The sequence below is a fragment of the Carcharodon carcharias genome, chromosome 22 (genome assembly GCF_017639515.1).
Source record: "Carcharodon carcharias isolate sCarCar2 chromosome 22, sCarCar2.pri, whole genome shotgun sequence".
NCBI classification, from domain to species: Eukaryota; Metazoa; Chordata; class Chondrichthyes; order Lamniformes; family Lamnidae; genus Carcharodon; species Carcharodon carcharias.
This window is the reverse complement of record NC_054488.1, coordinates 2,993,717-3,012,515: the sequence shown is the minus strand read 5'-3', so window position 1 is coordinate 3,012,515 and position 18,799 is coordinate 2,993,717. Positions and strand designations below refer to the sequence as shown.

The 18,799-nt window shown below is 47.0% G+C and overlaps 2 protein-coding genes across 4 annotated transcripts in view; one reads left to right on the top strand and one right to left on the bottom strand.

Annotated features, from left to right (window-relative positions):
• Nucleotides 1–3,812, bottom strand: part of tmem260 (transmembrane protein 260) — a 44,253-nt gene extending 40,441 nt beyond the window's left edge. For 2 of the 3 annotated variants that reach the window (XM_041217045.1, XM_041217046.1), the window contains exons 1-3: nt 3,660–3,804; nt 2,031–2,062; nt 1,149–1,300 (exon numbers count right to left, since the gene is read on the bottom strand). In XM_041217045.1, the coding sequence (XP_041072979.1) occupies nt 1,149–1,300; nt 2,031–2,062; nt 3,660–3,780 (305 nt within the window). In that variant the 5' untranslated portion in view covers nt 3,781–3,804. Of the gene's footprint in view, nt 1–1,148; nt 1,301–2,030; nt 2,063–3,659 lie in introns of all 3 variants that reach the window. The other variant, XM_041217043.1, reaches the window with a different exon arrangement.
• Nucleotides 3,813–7,827: 4,015 nt separating this feature from the next.
• Nucleotides 7,828–18,799, top strand: part of llgl2 (LLGL scribble cell polarity complex component 2) — a 187,104-nt gene continuing 176,132 nt past the window's right edge. The window contains exon 1 of the mRNA XM_041217423.1: nt 7,828–7,965. The gene's annotated coding sequence lies outside the window, so the exon portion shown is untranslated. The remainder of the gene's footprint in view (nt 7,966–18,799) is intronic.

The following is an 18,799-nucleotide window of genomic DNA, read 5'->3' as shown; positions in this document are numbered from 1 at the left end:
GTGTGGATGGAGCAGAAGGTTGCAAAGGGATATTGATGGATTAAATGAGTTGGTAAAACTGTATCTGATGCAGTTCAATGAGGGAAAGTGTGAGGTCATCTACTTTAGACCCAAGAAAGAAAGATCAGAGCATTTTCTAAATGGCGAGAAGTTGGATCTGTAGAGGAATAGGGAGATTTAGGGATTGAAGTACACAAGTCGCTCAAAACTAGTGACCAGATACAAAAAAAAAATTTAAGATAAATGGAATGTTGGCCTTTATCTTGAAGGGACTGGAAGCAATGTTCAGCTGCACAGAGCTCTGCTTAGACCCATCTGGATTCAGGGTGACCAACAATTAAGGAACACTTGGGCATCCGAGTGGGTGAGGGGAAGGGGGTGGCGAATCTATAAGATCAGGCCGCCTGTATGCGCAAAAATCAAAGCACAAAATTACAGGACAAGCAGCATCCCAGCAGGAGACAGGGCTCAAATACAGAGTAGTCCTGGAACATCCAGGATGGGTGGTCACCCTGTCTGGATTACTGCATTTAGTTCTGGGCACCCCATTTCAGCAATGAAACATTGGCCTTGGAAGAGCTGCAACAGCAGCTTGTATTTTATAGCAGATTTAACATAGCAGATCATCCCAGGACACCTCAAACAAAGCCATATGAAGGATAAAAGGGTTAAATCATGACAGATATATAGACTCAGTTTGTATTCCCTTAAATATAGACGGTTAAGGGTGATCTAATTGAGGTGTTTATGATTAAAAGGTGTATAATGGATTGAGAAAAATATTTCCTTTATTGCTGGAGTCCAGAACAAGGGGGTGCAATCTTCAAATTAGAGCTGGGTCAATTCAGGAGTGATATCAGGGAGCATTTCTTCACACAAAGGATGTTGGAAAAATGGAACACTCTCCCCAAAAAGGCTGTCAAAGCTAGAGTCAATTAAAAGTTTAAAATTGAGATTGACAGATTTTGTTAGGTGAGGGTATTTAGGGTTACAGTACCAAGGCAGGTAACTAAGATACAGAGCAGCTAAGATTTAATGGAATAGCAGACAGGTTCATGGGGCTGAATGGCCTCCAGTGGTCAGATATGTGCCTTTGCTAGGAGTGTCTGTAGAAACAGTGATGCTCTGGTCCCTGCCCTTGGACTCACCTGCCAGCTGTCTCAAAGAGCAGCGAGGCTGTGGCTGCCCCCAGTATCGCATTCAACACATTGACTCTGAAAACAGGAGAGCCCAGTGGAAAAATAGTCATTGCCAGCCTAGCCAGCAGAGTGAACAGTGGGTACCCAGGAGGATGTGCCACCTGAAAAATAGGGAAACAAGAGGCCATGAAACTGCCCACATCACCCACAATGAATAGAACAGACTACACTCCCCCAGCTACCCCTCATTTACAGCAGCAAGCACCCAGATAGTACTCACTCTTAAAAAGGACTTATCTGGTGAATTACTGCACGCTCTGACAGAGGGAGCTGTACCCCCCACCCCCCTACTCCATTCCACCCCCGCCAGAAGGTTGGGTGGATAAGCATTAAGCAGGGTTCCTGCTGTGAGGAGACAGGTTCACCTCGGGTGGCAACTCCAACCAACATACCTCGTGGACCTGGCTCCTAGTTTGCTACCTGATGCGGGACTATCAACGTCCAGAATGTTCTCTCAAGAACGACACCATTGCTATTAATAATTTTATTATAGGTGAATTCTACAGCTGATAGGTGACAACAGCCCATTAAAATGACTGCCTCAGGTCCGTTCCAAGGGTCCAGTGCCTTCACTTCTGGGTGACACATCTGTTGCTGTCGGCCAGCTCAACCACTCTTATATCATTCACAAAGACTCATTGTATTGCTGACCTAAGCTAGTCTCTGCGCAAAAATCGAAGCACAAAATTACAGGACAAGCAGCATCCCAGCAGGAGATGGTGCAGGTCACAGGGACAGAGTGGTCCTAGAACATCCAGGACGGAGGGTCCCCAGCCCTTCACCCTGTACAAGTGTCTGTCATCAACACAGAAGCTGCAGCCACTCACTCACCCCCAGCTCACACGCAGCAGTCACCAGCTCCCCTGTGGAAACAATAACATTACAGTGACTGGCAGGACAAGAGAGCAGGAAAAACAAGACAGCAACTCAGCCCACTTCTCCCCCACTCACCCCCCCTTGCTCCTCCCCTCCCTCACCCCAGGCACCCCCCCTCATTCTCACCCCTCCCCTCCCCACTCCCCCCACCCTTCACTCCCCCCACCCTCCCCCCTTCCTCCCCCACCCACCCCTCACTCCCCCGCCCACCCCCCCGCCTCACCCTCACTTCTCCCCCACCCCCCCGCCTCACCCTCACTTCTCCCCCACCCCTCCCTCACCCTCACTTCTCCCCCACCCCTCCCTCACCCTCACTTCTCCCCCACCCCTCCCTCACCCTCACTTCTCCCCCACCCCTCCCTCACCCTCACTTCTCCCCCACCCCTCCCTCACCCTCACTTCTCCCCCACCCCTCCCTCACCCTCACTTCTCCCCCACCCCTCCCTCACCCTCACTTCTCCCCCACCCCTCCCTCACCCTCACTTCTCCCCCACCCCTCCCTCACCCTCACTTCTCCCCCACCCCTCCCTCACCCTCACTTCTCCCCCACCCCTCCCTCACCCTCACTTCTCCCCCACCCCTCCCTCACCCTCACTTCTCCCCCACCCCTCCCTCACCCTCACTTCTCCCCCACCCCTCCCTCACCCTCACTTCTCCCCCACCCCTCCCTCACCCTCACTTCTCCCCCACCCCTCCCTCACCCTCACTTCTCCCCCACCCCTCCCTCACCCTCACTTCTCCCCCACCCCTCCCTCACCCTCACTTCTCCCCCACCCCTCCCTCACCCTCACTTCTCCCCCACCCCTCCCTCACCCTCACTTCTCCCCCACCCCTCCCTCACCCTCACTTCTCCCCCACCCCTCCCTCACCCTCACTTCTCCCCCACCCCTCCCTCACCCTCACTTCTCCCCCACCCCTCCCTCACCCTCACTTCTCCCCCACCCCTCCCTCACCCTCACTTCTCCCCCACCCCTCCCTCACCCTCACTTCTCCCCCACCCCTCCCTCACCCTCACTTCTCCCCCACCCCTCCCTCACCCTCACTTCTCCCCCACCCCTCCCTCACCCTCACTTCTCCCCCACCCCTCCCTCACCCTCACTTCTCCCCCACCCCTCCCTCACCCTCACTTCTCCCCCACCCCTCCCTCACTCTCACTTCTCCCCCACCCCTCCCTCACTCTCACTTCTCCCCCACCCCTCCCTCACCCTCACTTCTCCCCCACCCCTCCCTCACTCTCACTTCTCCCCCACCCCTCCCTCACCCTCACTTCTCCCCCACCCCTCCCTCACCCTCACTTCTCCCCCACCCCTCCCTCACCCTCACTTCTCCCCCACCCCTCCCTCACCCTCACTTCTCCCCCACCCCTCCCTCACTCTCACTTCTCCCCCACCCCTCCCTCACTCTCACTTCTCCCCCACCCCTCCCTCACTCTCACTTCTCCCCCCCATCACCCCGCTTCCTCCACCCCTCCCTCACCCCAGGCACCCATCACCCTCACCTCCCCTCCCTCACCACTTCTCCTCCCCCTCCCCCACCAACCCCTCCGCCCTCTCTCCCTCCCCTCCCCCCGGGACCAGCACTGACCCGAGTCCCCCCCGGGCACCGAGCGGTGCAGAGTCCGCAGGTAGACGGCGGACAGGCCACTGAGGAACAGCAACGGCCCCGAGTCCGCGGCCAAACCGCCGCCGTCTCCAGGGAAACCCATTGGAGGCCCGGAGCCCGCGGAACTTCCGGGAACACAGCATTGTGGGTACTTCCGGCCCGACACATGAGTCTTAAAGGGGAGGGCATTAAAGGGGAGGGATTGAAGGGACAGGCATTAAAGGGGAGGGATTAAAGGGGAGGGTATTAAAGGGTTCTCAGCAGCTGCACTCTGTCTCCTGCCAATGTAAATTGGCCGTCTGCACCCAGCCTGCCAGGGAGTTTTGTTGAAATCGAAGGACAAATGAAAGCAGCAAAGGCTCGGTAACAGCATGAGCAAATTGCAAACATCTGACTCCAGATACTCTCAAATCCACTCATGTTTCTTCAGAAAGAGCTGTTCCCGGCCCTGGCAGGAGATTTCATGTACAGTATATTTGAGATTCACGATAAACAGATTCTGCTTGGTTTCCTTACTTAAACCATATAACATACAGACTGGATGTGTGTTAGACCGTGATTGAATGTAGATAAAATTGACAGCAGAAGTAGGAATCCCATTCATGTTGAGAAATCATAAATATTCGAGCTCAGATGGCAGTGATGGAGCGTTAATAACAGTAGAACTGCGTGTGCGCAGTGTTAGCAGTGAACGCAGCTTTCCCACTGCAGCTCAGCAATGTTCCAGCTTGATGAGAACGTTAAGGGTAACACGATTGCCCCTCACTCTGAGGAGGAAACCATGAATAAAAACATCAACCTCAGGGCCGATCAAGCTAAAGGAATTGTACAAGTAATAGAATCTCACTATTGTCATTGATTCCCACCCATAGGTGCCACTAGTTTGGGAAGGCCTTGATGGGCCTGGCAAGCACTACACTGGGGTCACCCAGGTACAGAAAAATTGTGATGAGAGACAAGCAGCCAGTGACCCTTAGGCAGGCCTCAAACAGCTCAGCCTAGAGATGACTACTTTGGCAGACCCCTGAGATGGTCCTCCAAGTTGGCCACACCCCAATATATTCACTAGCTGAAGGACAGCAGCATGGCCATGAATTGGGCCCAGAGATTGAGGAGCAGGTCTTTTAAATACAGCCTCCTCATGAAGTTCCCAGCATCATAGATGCTTTCAACCATTTCAATTCACTCCATGTGACATCAAGAAATGGCTGAAAGCACTGGATACTTCAATGGCTATGAGCCCTGGCAATATCCTCGCAGTAGTGCTGCAGAACTTGCCGTGCCCCTATCCAAGCTGTTCCAGTACAGCTACAACACTGGCATCTACCCAACAATGTGGAAAATTCTCTTTAGCTATGAAGAAGAGTCACACGGACTCCACAGATGCTGTTAGACCTGCCGAGTTTTTCCAGCATTTTCTGTTTTTGTTTCAGATTTCCAGCATCCGCAGTATTTTGCTTTTATCAATATGGAAAATTGCTCAGGTATGTCCTACTCAGGAAACCAGGACAAATCTAATCCAGCCAATTACCACCCTATCAGTCTAATCTCATTCATCAGCAAAGTGATGGATGGTCTCATCAACTTTGCTTTCAAGTGACACTTACTCAATAACCTGCTCAACAATGATCAATGGGTTCCACCATTTAGCTCCAGACCCTATTACAGCCTTGATCAATGGACCAAAGGGCTTAATTGCAGATGTGAGAGTGACAGGCCTTGATGTCGAGATAGCATTTGACCGAGTGTGATATCAAGGAGCCCTATCAAAATTAAAGTCAATGGGAATTGGAGGAAAACACTCCAAAGGCAGATGGTTATGGTTGTGGGAGGCCAATCATCTCACCACACTGTCCCCCCGCCCAGGGCATTGCTGCAGGAGTTTCTCAGGGTAGTGTCCAAGGCCCAACTATCTTCAGCTGCTTCATGAATGACTTTCTCTCCATAATAAGGTCAGAAGTGGGATGTTTGCTGAAATTTGCACAATGTTCAGCACCATTCACGATTCCACAGATACTGAAGCAGTTCGTGTCCAAATACAGCGAAACCTGGACAACATTCAGGCTTGGGCTGATAAGTGGCAAGTAATACTTGCGCTGTACAAGTGCCAGGCAATGACCAATGACTCAAACAAGAGAGAATCTAACCACCTGTCTTTGACATTCAATGGCATTACCATCGCTGAATCCCCAACATTCTGGTTCTCGCCATTGACCAGAAACTGGACTGGGCCAGCCATAAAATACTGTGGCTACCAGAGCCGCACCAAGGTTGGGAATCCTGCAGTGAGTAATTCACCTCACCTCTAGACTTCCCAAAGCCTGTTTACCATCTACAAGGCACAAGTCAGGAGTGTGATGGAATACTTCCCACTTTGGCTGGATGAGTGCAGCTCCAACAACACTTAAGAAACTCAACACCAGCCAGACAAAGAAGCATGCTTGATTGGCACCCCATCCACCACCTTAAACATTCATTCACTCTACCATCAGTGCACAGAAGCAGTGGTGTGTACCATCTGCAAGATGCACAGCAGCAACTCACCAAGCGTCCTTCCTAACCTGGGTCCTTTATCACCCAGAAGGACATACAGGAACACCACCCACAAGTTCCCCTCGAAGCCACACACCATCCTGACTTGGAAATTGCCATTTCCTCATTGTCGCTCGATCAAAACCCTGGAACTATCTCCTTAACAGCACTGTGGATGTTCCTAAACCAGATGGACTACAACAGTTCAAGAAGCAGCAAGTAGGGATGACCCACACAGCATCTTCTTTCTTGGTAATGTCACAAAGCTATTAATGTATATAATACTATTGGCATTATGTTTTTAAAAATAGAACTTTAGTCTGTGGGTGTGTCTTAACTAGGCTGGGTGCTTTGATGTGTACTAGTTTTGAGATGTAAACAGAGAAGTAGAGGTACATTTGCATTTTGTTGAATAGAGCATTCAAGAAGGGGAGCGAAATCTGGCACCTAGCTAGCAGAGACCAAGCAATGTTTACTAATACAACTGATACTATGAAATGGGTTTTATTGTTAGAAGAGGTGGAGTTCAAAGAGGCTGGTGATGCAATGAGAATTTAGATTCAATAAGCTGTGCTAGATATAACAGGATATGCGTGCAGGGCAGAGGCAATGTAAGATCAAAGCCTATAAGTCTACCACTGTATCTGCAAGGAACCAAAGTGAAATAAACCTCATTGTGAATTTGTAAGGTGAAAATGCTTTGCCTGGTGTCTGGTGAAGTCTATTTGTTGCTGTTGCCTTAATAGAGATTAGTTTAGGAATTTGTTAAAAGTTATGATAGTAGTAATTTGTAGCCATGTGTATATGTTTAACTTGTGAAAATTAATAAATGTCTCATGTAGTTTGAAAGAAAAACCTCTTGTGAAATGGTGGTCTGATTCCTGAATTCAGAGTTGCATCTCAAACATACAACATAAAAATATAGGTTATGACAGTTATTTAAAGTTTCCCTCTGAGATTTTTAAATAACTCAACTTTACCAACTGCTGTGTCACAACAGTAAAGACAGATGCAAAGTATTCAGTTAATACTTCAGCCAAGACCGACTACTGCCTCCATGCGTAAATCCTCGTTTTGGCCCCAATCCTCCTTTTATCACCATTTTACTATTCTGAAGACTTTTGGATTCTCTCTTACATTAGCCGTCAGTCTCTTTCCATACTTCAGCTACTCTTCCTCTATTTGATTTTTCAATTGCCCTGCGAACCATCCATATTCAGCCTTGTTATCAGTTACATTATCCACCTGATGTCTGCTTTTGTCATCCAGGGAGCTCTAGGTTTGTTTGCCCCATCTTTCCCCTTCAAGGGAATGTACTTTGACTGCACCCGAACTATCTCTTCTTTATCGGCAGCCTATTTTTCAGGTACTGATTTTCCTGACAACCTTTAATTCCAATTGATTCAGGCCAGATCTATCCTTACTCTGGTTTTCCCGCAGTTAATTATTCTTAATCTGGATTGTCCTTTATCCCTTTCCAATAACCAGCCTAAACTCTATTTCTTGTGTGGATCTTGGCAGATCCCCAATATTGATGTTTGCCCCATTGAATAATGCATGGGCTGTCCCTTTAAGAACTGTGTTAAAGGGGAGGTGCGCTGGGCGTTGTTTGCTGAGCCCTGCGGCTGCGCGGTGCAGTGGCGGCGCGGCCCCTTTAAGAGGTTTACCTGGCGGCCACACCTGGTGCTGGGATCCGGCGGGGACTCACCTGGAAGCGGCCCGGGAGAGGGAGGCGAGACCGCGCCGGGAGCTCCAGGTAAAATGGGGAGAGAGAGAGGGAGAGAGAGCTCGGGGATCCCGGCCCCGGCTCCAGCCACACCCTCCCCCCGCCAGGGATACCCTGAGGCCGGCGGCCTGGCCCGGCCCGGCCCGGCCCGGGAGGGGAGGCCCAGCCCGGCCTGGGGGCCCAGCCTGACCCGGCCCGGCCCAGCCTGACCCGGCCCGGCCCAGCCTGACCCGGCCCGGGGCTCAGTTATACAGCGAGAAGCAGAGAATGAGTCAAACTTAATGCAGCCGCCGGAAATGGCCGCTAACCTGGCGGGTTAACTGTTAGTCAGGCTGGTAACCAATTGGGTAATTTTGTTAATCACTCTGGTAACAGATAATCTGCTGGTTAATGGTGGTTAATGCTGGTTAGTGCTGGTTAATGGTGCTGACTAGACCAGTAACCAGATTGGTAATTGCTGATAATCAGTTTGCTGACAGGACTTGTTGTGCTGTGCAGCTGGATAACATGGTAACCAGCTTGGTGATTAGTGGTTAATATTAGTTAACGTGGTTGTAATCCCAAATCTGTGTCCCATCTTTCCCAGAACTTCGTCTTGAATTGCTCCAAAGAAGTTTCCACCCCTGTCCCCCGGACTGAAACGGGACTGGAGAGTCTCAAATTACATCCTGTGTGACTGACACAGAATTGTCCTTTTTTGACCTGTCTGCAGCTTTTTGACAATGTTGACCATTTAATTCTGCTTCAGTGCTGCTCCACTGTCTCCCAGGTAGGGAGGGGGTTGCGGACTATTCTCACCTGATTCCATGCTTACCTATCTAATCGTAGCCAGTGAATCACTTACTTCTCTACCCATTCCTGCACCATTACCTCTGGTGTCTCCCAAGGATCTATCCCTCCATTTCTTATCTACATGCTGCCCCTTGCTGACATCATCCAAAGACACAGCATCACTTTCCACACACATGATGGTGATGCTCACCATCACCCCTCTCGATCCCTGCACTGCCTCTTAAATTATTAGTGATTATCTGACATCCAGTATTGGATGAACAAAAGTTTCCTCCAATTAATTATTGGGAAAACAGACACGAGGGTGAGCAATTTATCAAAGTTTGCTGATGATGGGTGGAAATGTAAGTCTCTAAGGAAGACACAGGGAGGCTGCAAAGATACCTGGACAGTTAAGTGAATGGGCAACAAGGGTACAGATGGACAATAACATAGGGAAGTGTGAGGTTATTCAAATTGGTCATAAGAATAGAAAACCAGAATTTTTAAAAAAATGAGACTTGTAAATATTGATGTTCAAAGGGACTTGGGTGTGCTAATGCAAGCAGTGGTGAAAATTAGCATGTAGTTACAGCAAGCATTAGGAAAACAAGTGGTATGTTGGCCTTTATCACAAGGGGAGTGGAGTACAACAATAAAGGAGTCTTGCTACAGTTGTACAGGACTTTGGTGAGACCATACCTGGAATGCTGAGTGCAATTTTGGTCTCCATTTTTAAAAATATTCATTCAAGGGATGTGGGCTTCGCTGGCTGGGCCAGCATTTATTGCCGGTCCCTAATTGCCCTTGAGAAGGTGGTGGTGAGCTGCCTTCTTGAACTGCTACAGTCTGTGGTGTAGGTATATCCACAGTGCTGCTAGGGAGTGGGTTCCAGGATATTGACCCAGCGATGGTGAGGGAATGGAGATATATTTCCAAGTCAGGACGGTGAGTAGCTTGCAACTTCCAGTCGATGGTGTTCCCAAGTATCTGCCACCCTTGTCCATCTAGATGGTAGAGGTCGTGAGTTTGGAAGGTGCTGTCTAAGGAGCCTTGGTGAGCTGCAGTGCATCTTACAGATGGTACACACTGCTGCTACTTTGTGTCGGTGGTGGAAGGAATGAATGTTTGTGGACGGGGTGCCAATCAAGCGGGCTGCTTTGATCTGGATGGTGTCAAGCTTCTTGAGTGTTGTTGGAGCTGTGCTCATTTAGACAAGCAAAGCGTATTCCATCACACTCCTGACTTGCGCCATGTGGATTGTGGACAGGCTTTGGGAGTCCGGAGGTGAGTTACTCACTGCAGGATTCCTAGCTCCTGACCTGCTTTTGTAGCCACAATATTTATATGGCTAGTCCAGTTCAGTTTCTGGCCAATGGTAACCCCCAGGATGTTGATAGTGGGGGGGATTCAGCGATGGTAATGCCACTGAATGTGAATGGGTGATGGTTAGATGCTCTCTTGTTGGAGATGGTCATCGCCTGGCACTTGTGTAGCATGAATGTTACTTGCCACTTGTCAGACCAGAATGGATATTGTCCAGGTTTTGCTGCACTTGGACGTGGGCTGCTTCATTATCTGAGGAGTTGTGAATGGTGAACATTGTGCAATCATCAGCAAACAACCCCACTTCTGACCTTTTGATGAAAGGAAGGTCATTGATGAAGCAGCTGAAGATAGTTGGGCCGAGGACACTACCCTGAGGAACTCCTGCAGTGATGTCCTGGAGCTGAAATGACTGACCTCCAACAACCACAACCATCTTCCTTTGTGCTAGGTATGACTCCAACCAGCAGAGAATTTTTCCCCTGATTCCCATTGACTCCAGTTTAGCTAGGGCTCCTTGAGGCCACGCTTAGTCAAATGCTGCCTTGATGTCAAGGGCAGTCACTCTATCCTCACCTCAGGAGTTCAGCTCTTTTGTCCATGTTTGAACCAAGGCTGTAATGAGGTCAGGAGCTGAGTGGCTCTGGCAGAACCCAAACTGGACGTCAGTGAGTAGATTATTGCTAAGCGAATGCCGCTTGATAGTACTGTTGATGACTCATTCCATCACTTTACTGATGATCGAGAGCAGACTGTTAGGGTGGTAATTGGCTGGGTTGGATTTGTCCTGCTTTTTGTTTTCAGGACATATCTGGGCAATTTTCCTCATAGTTGGGTAGATGCCAATGTTGTAGCTGTACTGGAGCAGCTTGGCTAGGAGCATGGCAAGTTCTGGAGCACAAGTTTTCAGTACAATTGCCGTAATATTGTCAGAGCCCAAAGCCTTTCCAGTATCCAGTGGCTTCAGTCATTTCTTTACATCACATTGAGTTAATCAAATTGGCTGAGGACTGGCATCTGTGGTGCTGGGGACCTCAGGAGGAGGCCGAGATGGATCGTCCACTCTGCACTTCTGGTTGAAGATTGTAGCAAATGCCTTATCTTTTGTATGTGCTTGGCTCCCCCAAGATTGACCCTCCTTCCTTCAGTGAGCTGTTTAATTGTCCACCTCCATTCACGGCTGAATGTCGCAGGACTGCAGAGTTTAGATCTGATCCATTGGTTGTGGAATTGCTTAGCTCTGTTTGTCACTTGCTGCTTATGCTGTTTGGCACACAAGTAGCCCTGTGTTGTAACTTCACCAGGCTGCCACCTTATTTTTAGGTATGCCTGATGCTGCTCCTGGCATGCCCCTCTGCAGTCTTCATTGAACCAGGGTTGATCCCTGGCTTGGTGGTAATGGTAGAGTGGGGGATATGCCGGGCCATGAGGTTATGGATTGTGGTTGGGTAAAATTCTGCTGTTGCTGATTGTTCTCTGTGCCTCGTGGATGCCAGTCTTGAGTTGCTAGGTCTGTTTGAAACCATTTAGTGTGGTGGTAGTGCTACACAGCATGATGGAGGATATTCTCAATGTGAAGGTGGGACTTCATCTCCACAATGACTGACTGTGTGGTGGTCACTTCTGCTGAGACTGTCATGGACAGGTGCATCTGTGCCAGGCAGGTTGGTGAGGATGGGTTCAAGTATGTTTTTCCCACTTGTTGGTTCCCTCACCACCTGCTGCAGACTCAGTCTAGCCACTATGTCCTTTAGGACTCGACCAGCTCAGTCAGTCTTGATGATGCACATTGAAGTCCCCCACCCAGAATTCATTCTGCACCCTTGCCACCCGCAGTGCTTCTTCCAAGCAAAGTTGAACCTGGAGCAGCACTGGTTCATCAGCTGAGGGAGGGGGGTACGTGGTAATCAGGAGGTTTCCTTGCCCATGTTTGACCTGATGCCATGAGACTTCATGGGGTCCAGAGTGAATGTTGAGGACTCCCAGGGCAACTCCCACCTGACTGTATACCACTGTGGCGCCACATCTGGTGGGACAGGACATACCCAGGGATGGTGATGATGGTGTCTGGGATGTGATCTGTAAGGCATGTTTCCATGAGTATGACTATATCAGGCTGTTGTTTGATTAGCCTGTGAGACTGCTTTCCCAATTTTGCCCCTTTGCTGAGTTTGCCCTTGTTGTTTCTGGTGCCTAGGTTGATGCTGGGTGGTCTGTCCGATTTTGTTCTTTAAAGACTTTTTAATGGTTTTATACAACTGAGTGCCTTGCTAGGCCATTTCAGAGGACATTTGAGAGTTAGTCACATTGCTGTGCGTCTGCAGTCACATTTAGGTCAACCTAAAGGACGTTAGTGAACCAGATGGGTTTTTATGACAATCGACAATGGTTTCATGGTCATCATTAAACTTTTAATTCCAGATTTTAAATTCAAATTTCAGTGTCTGCTGTGGTGGGATTCGAACCTGGGTGTCTGGATTACTAGTCCAGTGACAATACCACTGCTCCCACCCATATTTCAAGAAGGATTACTTGTATTGGACGTGCTGCAGTGAAGGTTCAATAGATTGGTCCCTGGGATGAGAAGGATGATGAGGCGCTGAGTGAATTGGGTCTAGATTATCTGGAGATTAGAAGAATGAGGTGCGATTTCATTGAAACAAATTGGATTCTGAAGGGGTTTGACAGGATAAACACACACATTGTGGAATGTAGTAAAGAGTGCACCAGTAAAGGGGAAATGGGTGGCTGCCAGACAGTAAAAGCACTAGGCAGGTAGTGCAGGAATCCCCTGGATCCATCTCCCTAACAGATTTTCTGTTTTGGATTCTACTTGGGTGGACGCATTCTCGGAGGAATGCAGCAAGAGCCAAACCTGTGGCACCACGAGTGGCTCAGCTGCACAGGGTTATCACGACTGATAACCCAGGGGATCGTGCGCTGTAATATCAAACCCACTGTTCCCTGAGACATGACAAACGTGAAAAGTTTGACCAAACCACCAGGTTGCCCCAGTTCTACCTAACTGTTTAATTTAGGTGAACAGAATATGAGCACCAGGTTTGTAAACTTAATAAGTAAATAACTATTTATTGAAGACACACACAGCATGGATTTTAAGGGGGAGTTAAAACAGTTCAATAGCACTAATACGGAGTACAGGATTAAATGGGTTGATTTTGATTGAGGTCTTCCAAATTCCTTGCAGTTTGTTGTTGATGACACGAGATTGAAAAACTCACTTTTCAGTGTCTCTACTGGTGATTTTTCTCCTTTTCCTCTTGACAGGGGTTTTCAGAGAAAGCAAGCTACAGAGATGTGAGGGATAGCCAGCCAGCTATTGTGGCAGAATTGCTGGAATCTTACAGACACAGGAGAGAGAGCTTTCAGATCTTCCCCCTTTGCAGGCTAGGAGCAGTCCTGCCTGCACTGTTACCACACACAACCCTGGTCACCTGGTCAGGAGCCAATTAAAATGCTGTCGTTAGGCAGTTCCCCCTGAGTCCAGAACTCCTTTCTGGCACCATCCTGTTCTCTTATGGCACTCTTTTATGTTCCAGGTTAGCAACATTGTAGATATTCCTCATCCTGTTCCAACGAACATGTCTTTCAGCTGCAGCCGAGGTAGTTTTTTTTTAAAGCCACAGCCCAAGAAAAATAAAAAAAAATTAGGTTCTTCACAGACTGGGGAGAAAAGAAAGTGGGTGAGCAATAGTGATAGAGGATTCTATCGTAAGGGGGACCGATAGATGTTTCTGCGGCCAGATAGATGTTTCTGCGGCCACAGATGTGACACCAGGATGGTGCCAGGGTCAAGGATCTCACTGAGCGGCTGCAAGACATTCTGAAAGGGGAGGGTGAACAGCCAAAGGTCATGGTCCATATCGGTACCAACAACATAGGTTAAAAATAGGGATGGGGTTCTGAAAGCAGAATTTAGAGAGCTAGGAAATAAAATTAAAAAGCAGGACCTAAAAAGTAGTAATCTCAGGATTACTCCCAGTGCCACATGCTAGCAAGATCAGGGTTAGGAGAATAGAGCAGATGAATGCATGGCTGCAGAGATAGTATAGGAGGGAGGGATTTAGGTTCCTCAGGCCTTGGACTGATTCTGGGGAAGATGGGACCTGTGCAAGCTGGATGGGTTGCACCCTAGCCGGACCGGGACCAGTAGCCTCACAGGGGTATTCGCTAGTACTGTGGGAGAGGTTTAAACCAGAATGGTAGGGGGATGGGATCCTGAGTGGGAGACTCAAGAGAGGAAAGCAAAGATAGGAATAAAAGACAGAAGAGTAGAAATCAAAAGTGGAAGGCAGAGGAAACAAGAGCTAGCAGCAAATAGGGCCATAGTATAAAAGAAAATGTGTAAAAATGTTAAAAAGACAAGTCTAAAGGCACTGTATCTGAATGCACAGAGTATTCGCAACAAGACAGCTGAATTAACAGTCCAAATAGATGTAAATGGGTACAATATGATTGCAGTTATAGGGACATGGCTGCAGGGTGACCCAGGGCAGGGAACTGAATATCCAAGGGTTCTCTATTTAGGAAGGACAGGCCAAAAGGAAAAGGAGGTGGGGTGACGTTGTTGGTTAAGAATGAAATCACTGTAATAGTGAGAGAGGAAATTAGCTTAGAAAATCTAGATGTAGAATCAGCCTGAGTGGAGCTAAGAAGCAACAAGGGGCAGAAAACATTAGTGGGAGTTGTCTATAGGCCTCCAAACAGTAGTGGTAAGGTAGGAGAGATGTTAAACAGGAAGTTAGAGATGCGTGTAACAAGGGTGCTACAGTAATCATGGGTGAATTTAATCTACATATAGATTGGGCAAACCAAATTCGCAATAATACTGTGGTGGATGAATTCCTTGAGTGTGTACAAAATGTTTTTTTAGACCAGTGTGTTAAGGAACCAACTAGGGAACGGGCTATCCCAGATTTGGTTTTGTGCAACGTGAAGGGGTTGATTAATCTTGTTGTGTGGGGTCCTTTAGGGTACAGTGACCATAACATGATAAAAGTCTTCCTTAGATTGGAAAGTGAAGTATTTCAATCCAAAACAAGGATCCTAAATTAAAACAAGCTACGAACGTATGCAGCCTGAGTTGGCTAACATAGATTGGGGAACTTCATTAAAAGGCTTGACAGTGGTTAGGCAATGGCTAATAGTTAAGGAATGAATGTACGCGTTGCAACAGTAATGCATACCTTTCTGGTGCAGAAACACACCAGAGAGAGTGGCCTAAGCATGGCTAACAAAATAAATTTTAGAAAGAAGTATTAGATCCAAAAAATTGCTAGAAAAAGTAGCAAGCCTGAGAATTGGGAGCAGTTTAGAATTCAGCAAAGGAGGACCAAGAGATTGATTAAGAAGGGAACTTGCAAGGAACATAAAAGCGGACTGTAAAAGCTTCTGTAAGCATATATAAAGAAAAGGATTAGTGAAGACAAATGTAGATCCTTTATATTCCAAATTGGGAGAATTTATAATAGAGAACAAGGAAATGGCAGAGCAATTAAACAACTACTTTAGTTCTGTCTTCATGGAGGAAGACACAAATAACTTCCCAGAAATGCTATGGAACCAAGGGTCTAGTGACTAGGAGAAATTGAAGGAAATTAGTATTACTAAAAAAATAGTGCTAGAAAAATTAATGGGACTGAAAGCTGATAAATCCTCAGGGCCTGATAATCTACATCCCAGGATACTAAGGGTGGTAGCCATGGAAATAGTGGACGCGTTGGTTGTCATCTTCCAAAATTCTGTAGTCCCGGCAGACTGGAGGGTGACAAATGTAACCACAGTATTTAAAAAAGAAGGGAGGAAGAAAAGGTGGAATTACAGACAGGTTAGCCTAACATAAGTCCTGGGGAAAATGCTAGAGTATTATAAATAATGTGATAAAATATCAGCGGGATAAGACAAAGTCAACATGGATTTATAAAAGGGAAATCACTTTTGACAAAACTACTGGAGCTTTTTGTGAGGACGTAACTAGCAGAATAGATAATGGAGAACCAGTGGATGTGGTATATTTGGATTTTCAGAAAGCTTTTGATAGAATCCCACATAAGAAGTTAGTGTGTAAAATTAAAGCACATGGGATTGGGGGTAATATATTGGCATGGATTGAGAATTGGTTAGCAGACAGAAAACAGAGTAGGAATAAATGGGTTTTTTTCGTCATGGTAAGCGGTGACTCGTGGGGTACCTCAGGGATCAGTGCTTGGGCCCCAGCCACTTGCAATATGATTTGGATGAGGGAACCAAATATAATCTTTCCAATGTTTGCTGACTATCAAAACTTGGTAAGAATGAGAGCAGTGAGGATGTGTTAGAGAAACTATCATATTCCTAATATTGTGGGATATTTTAAAGCACGCTTGTGTGTATGATTCTGTGTGTGTGGCTAATTTAATTAAACTAGACAATTAGACTACAAGGTTTAAATTATCAAAGAAGTGAGATGTAAAACAGGTGTTTGAAATCGAGATAAGTAAAGCTAGGGTGGAGCCTCAGCAGAGATGGTGTGAAATGAAATTTGCATTAGTAAATAAGTGGGAAAGGTGTTTCATTTTCAAAGGGACATGAAAAGATCTTTACAACTGGCAAGATAAATAAGACAAGGTTATGTTAATTTTTTTCCCAAAAGTGCTGGCCATGATGAGAATATGAAAGATTGTTTTATTCTGGGAAAAGTAACTTCTAAAGACAAGTTAAAACAATGGGATTTACAGATCAAAAAGGGAGAAATATATTTAAAGAAGGGTGGAAGGCTGTGTGAGGCGTGGTCACGGCAGATCTTGAAAGGTGATAGTGTGAAACAGATTTGAGGAAAAAGCCTCTAGCTACGCTGCCGAAGTTTGCTGTTCCAGTAAACCAAAGTTGTGTTAAAAGCCTTTGGAAGCCCATTGTGTGCTTGTGGTAAAATTGCTGGATGATTTTATAAATTTGGAATCTATTTGGAATGTTGCCTCAAAGAGGGTGTGTAGTTGGGAGTTTGATTAATTAGAAATTTTAGAGGAACTGTTATAACTGTAACTGTAATCTTGTGTAATCTGCTTTTGTTAATTAATGTTTTTCATTTGATCTTTAAAATCTATAAAGGTGGTAGTGGACTCATTACTTCTGACTGTAGGAATTCACCAAGGCTCCTTAGACAGCACCTTCCAAACCTACAACCACTACCATCTAGAAGGACAAGGGCAGCAGATAGTTGGGAACACCACCACATGGAAGTTCCCCTCCAAGTCACTCACCATTGTGACTTGGAGATATGTCGCCATTCCTTCACTGTCACTGGGTCAAAATCCTGGAACTCCCTCCCTAACAGCACTGTGGGTATACCCACACCACATGGACTGCAGCGGCTCAAGAAGGCAGCTCATCACCAGCTTCTCAAGGGCAACAAGGGATGGGCAATAAATGCTGGCCCAGCCAGCGAAGTCCACATCCCTGAATGGGCATATGTAAGAAAAACTTCAATGCACGAGACTTCTTGTAATAAATACAAATTGCAAAATTGTTGCCTGGCCACATTTCCCTTGTTGATTTGGTCAGCCTGGCAAATGCCACCTGCCATATCATAACATGTGTTAAGAGGCTTCGAGGTATTTTAGACCGGTTGAGTGAGTGGGAAAATACACAGCAGATACAGTACAATGTGGATAAGTGTGAACTTATCCACTTCAGTAGGAAAAACAGTATTATTTAAATGGTGATAGATTGGGGAATGTTGATGTACAAAGGGACCTGGGTGTCCTTGTGCACCAACCACTGAAAGCAAGCATGTAACTCTTTCGAGTACAAACACATTTCCATCTGTTTCAGATGAAGTTACATTGTTTCATAGTTTGCCATTGTGAGATTTGAACTCTTGATCTTGGGGTTACAAACCCAGTACTATAACCACTTGGCTATTTAGGCCAAGCCGAAAGCAAGCATGTAGGTGCAGCAAGTAGTTGAGAAGACAAATGATATGTTGGCCTTCATTGGGAGAGGACTTGAGTCAGGAGCAAGGATGTCTTACTGAAGCTGTACAGGACCTTGGTGAGACCACACCTGGAGTATTTTGTTCAGTTTTGGTCTCCTTACCTCGGAATATACTTGCCATAGAGGGAGTGCAGCGAAGGTTCACCAGACTGATTCCTGGGATGGCAGGATTGTTGCATGAGGAGAGACTAGGCTTGTATTCACTGGAGTTTAGAGGAATGAGAGGGGGCTTCATTGAAACGTGTAAAATTCTGACAGAGCTGGATAGACAGGATGCAGGGATGATGTTTCTTCTAGCGGGGGAGGAGGGGGGTGGGAGGGTCTTAGGACAGGGGTAGGCCATTTAAGACTGAGATGAGGAGAAACTTCTTCACTCAGAGGGTAGTGCACCTGTGGAATTCTCTACCACAGAGGCTGTGGAGGCCAAGTCACAGAATATATTTAAGAATGAAATAGATTTCTAGACTCTGAAGGCATCTAGTGGTATGGAGAGAGCACAGGAGTACAGTGTTGAGATAGAGGATCAGCCATAATCATATGGAATGGCGGAGCAGGCCTTGTAGGGCTGAATGACCCACTGCTGCTCCTATTTTATGTTTCTATGTAATGTGTTGCAGTGATGTGCTCAAAGGACTTAGTTAATGGTTTGAAAGCTGTGAAATCCATTACCTATGCCAGGCGGCTGTAAGAGTGAAAAGCAATTAATGCGGTTTTTGCCTGAAGGAGACTTGAGTGACCTAAGAATAAGAGTTGTCCATGGCAGTAGTGCTTACAT